Source organism: Otolemur garnettii, unplaced genomic scaffold (assembly GCF_000181295.1).
Source record: "Otolemur garnettii isolate 467f Iridium unplaced genomic scaffold, OtoGar3 scaffold00044, whole genome shotgun sequence".
Lineage (NCBI taxonomy): Eukaryota > Metazoa > Chordata > Mammalia > Primates > Galagidae > Otolemur > Otolemur garnettii.
Genome location: NW_003852439.1, coordinates 6,376,614 through 6,379,004, shown reverse-complemented (window position 1 = coordinate 6,379,004; position 2,391 = coordinate 6,376,614). Strand labels below are relative to the sequence as shown.

Genomic DNA, 2,391 nt, shown 5'->3' with positions numbered 1-2,391 from the left:
TTGTCATCCTTGGTAGAGTGCCGTGGCATCACAGCAAACAGCAACCTCAAACTCTTGGGCTCAAGCAATCCTCTTGCCTCAGCCTCCTAAGTAGCTGGTCTATAGGCACCTGCCACAAAACCTAGCTATTTTTGTAAAGATTGAGTCTCACTCTTACTCAGGCTCGTCTCAAACTCCTGAGCTCAAGCAATCCACCCCACGTGGCCTCCTAGAGAGCTACTATTACAAGTGTGGGCCACTACATCCAGCCAGGGCTTATGTTTTTACATAGAGGCTGCCCTATAGCTTCCTAAAACTCCACAAAGACTTTGGACATAGATCTGGCAGCCACTTAAGTCTGACCCACTACTAAAGGCCATTTTGAGGCTCATAAACACGATCCTGCTCCCTGCATGGAGGAGAAGGGTCTGGAAAGTCATAGAGGCAGAGAAGTATCCTAGGACTCACCTGCTGCACTATAATCGACCCTCCACATGCGCTGTGACGCAGGTCGGTCAGGGCATGGGATGATGAATGAGATGACAAACACCACAAAAAGGCAGATAAACAATGAAAGGAAAAAAGCCACTGCTCGGCATCGGGACAACCGGGACTGCAGAGGCATACTTTTCAAGTTATCTTCATTTTTTAGTTGGTTTCCCAGGTTTTCCTGTGATTTTCTGTCTTCATTTTTCAAGGGGTGGATTTCAGCTTCTTGATCCCTGCTGTCCATCATCATGTGCACATCCCAAAGTCTAATTGCTGGTCACTGTGCCAATAAAACAAGAGGTAGGAGAGGCTGGCAGTCCCACAGCAAAAGACTACAGCACAGAGAGGGGCTCCTCCCATGGCTGAGCCACAGCCCAGGAAACAGAAGCTAGATAAAAGTTCAGGGCATCATTCTTAACAACCATACTTAAGGAGGTTTCTAATTAATGCAGAAAGGCAAATTAGTGTGTAGAGCCAGCAGGCAGGAAATATTTTCTACCTTAACACTAGAGGAGTAAGCCTCAGGGAGGTGATGCCCACACATTATACATTAACTAACCCCACCTACTGATCTGATAGCACTCCTTCAGCCTCCAGCACAGGTGGGGAAGGTGGCCCAGGTAAGAATTTGGTGAAACCAAAATTCTCACACGTGGGATCCCTAGAGGGCCAAAGACCCCAAATTCAAAGTTTCCTAAGCTGGCTGGGCATGGTGGTTCACGCCTGTAATCCTAGCACTCTGGGAGACCTAGGTGGGAGGACAGCTTGAGCTCAGGAGTTTGAGACCAGCCTAAGCAAGAGGGAAACCCCCATCTCTACTAAAAATAAAAAAAGAGCAAGCAATTCCATCTATCCCTGGGCAAGAGATATGAGCAGAACCTTCTCCGAAGAAGATTGACAAATGGCTTACAAACACATGAAAAAATGCCATCGTCCTTAATCATCAGAGAAATAAAAACAACCCCCCCCCAAGAAATCACCTAACCCCAGTGAGAACAGCTCACAGCACAAAGTCCCAAAGCTGCAGATACTGGTGTGGATGCAGAGAAAAGGGAACACTTTTATATTGTTGGTGGGACTGCAAACTAGTAATAGCCTCTTTGGAAAGAAGTATGGAGAATTTTCAAAGAACTCAGAATAGACCTTCCATTTGATCCTGCAATCCTACTACTAGCTATCAACCCAGAACAAAAAAAAAAATCATTTTCTCATAAGGACATTTGCACTAGACTGTTTATTACAGTTCAATTTATAATTGCCAAGATATGGAAACAAACCAAGTGCCCTTCAATCCATGAATAGATTAATAGACTGTGGTATATGTACACCATGGAATACTATTTAACCATAAAAAGATGGAAACTTGGCTCAGCACCTGTAGCATAGTGATTATAGTGCCTGCCACATACACCGAGGCTGGCGGGTTTGAGCCCAGTCCAGGCCAGCTAAACAACAATGACAACTGAAACAAAAAAACAGCCGGGCATTGTGGCAGGTGCCTGTAGTCCCAGCTACCTGGGAGGCTGAGGCAAGAGAATTGCTTAAGCCCAAGAGTTTGAGGTTGCTTTGAGCTATGACGCCATGGCACTCTACCAAGGGCAACAGAGTGAGACTCTGTCTCAAAAAAGAAAAAAAGATGGGAGACTTTACATTTTTTGTAGTAACCTAGATAGAGTTGGAGAACATCCTTCTTGGTAAATTATCACAAGAATGAAAAAGCAAGTATTCAATGTATTCAATACTAATATGAAGCCAGTAGACAAACTAATACACACCTATATAAGAGAAAAATTTAATTAAATTCAAGTTGCATGGCTCGGAGCCTGTAGCTCAAGCGGCTAACGCGCCAGACACATATACCAGAGCTGGCAGGTTTGAATCCAGCCCAGGCCTGCCAAACAACATCAACAACTACAATAAAAA

The 2,391-nt window shown here is 44.7% G+C and overlaps 1 protein-coding gene across 2 annotated transcripts in view; it reads right to left on the bottom strand.

The window, feature by feature from the left end:
• FAM234A (family with sequence similarity 234 member A) overlaps nt 1–2,391 on the bottom strand; it is a 43,381-nt gene that overhangs the window by 14,236 nt on the left and 26,754 nt on the right. For both annotated transcript variants that reach the window (XM_003790736.3, XM_023513823.1), the window contains exon 3: nt 448–748. In XM_003790736.3, the coding sequence (XP_003790784.2) occupies nt 448–718 (271 nt within the window). In that variant the 5' untranslated portion in view covers nt 719–748. The remainder of the gene's footprint in view (nt 1–447; nt 749–2,391) is intronic.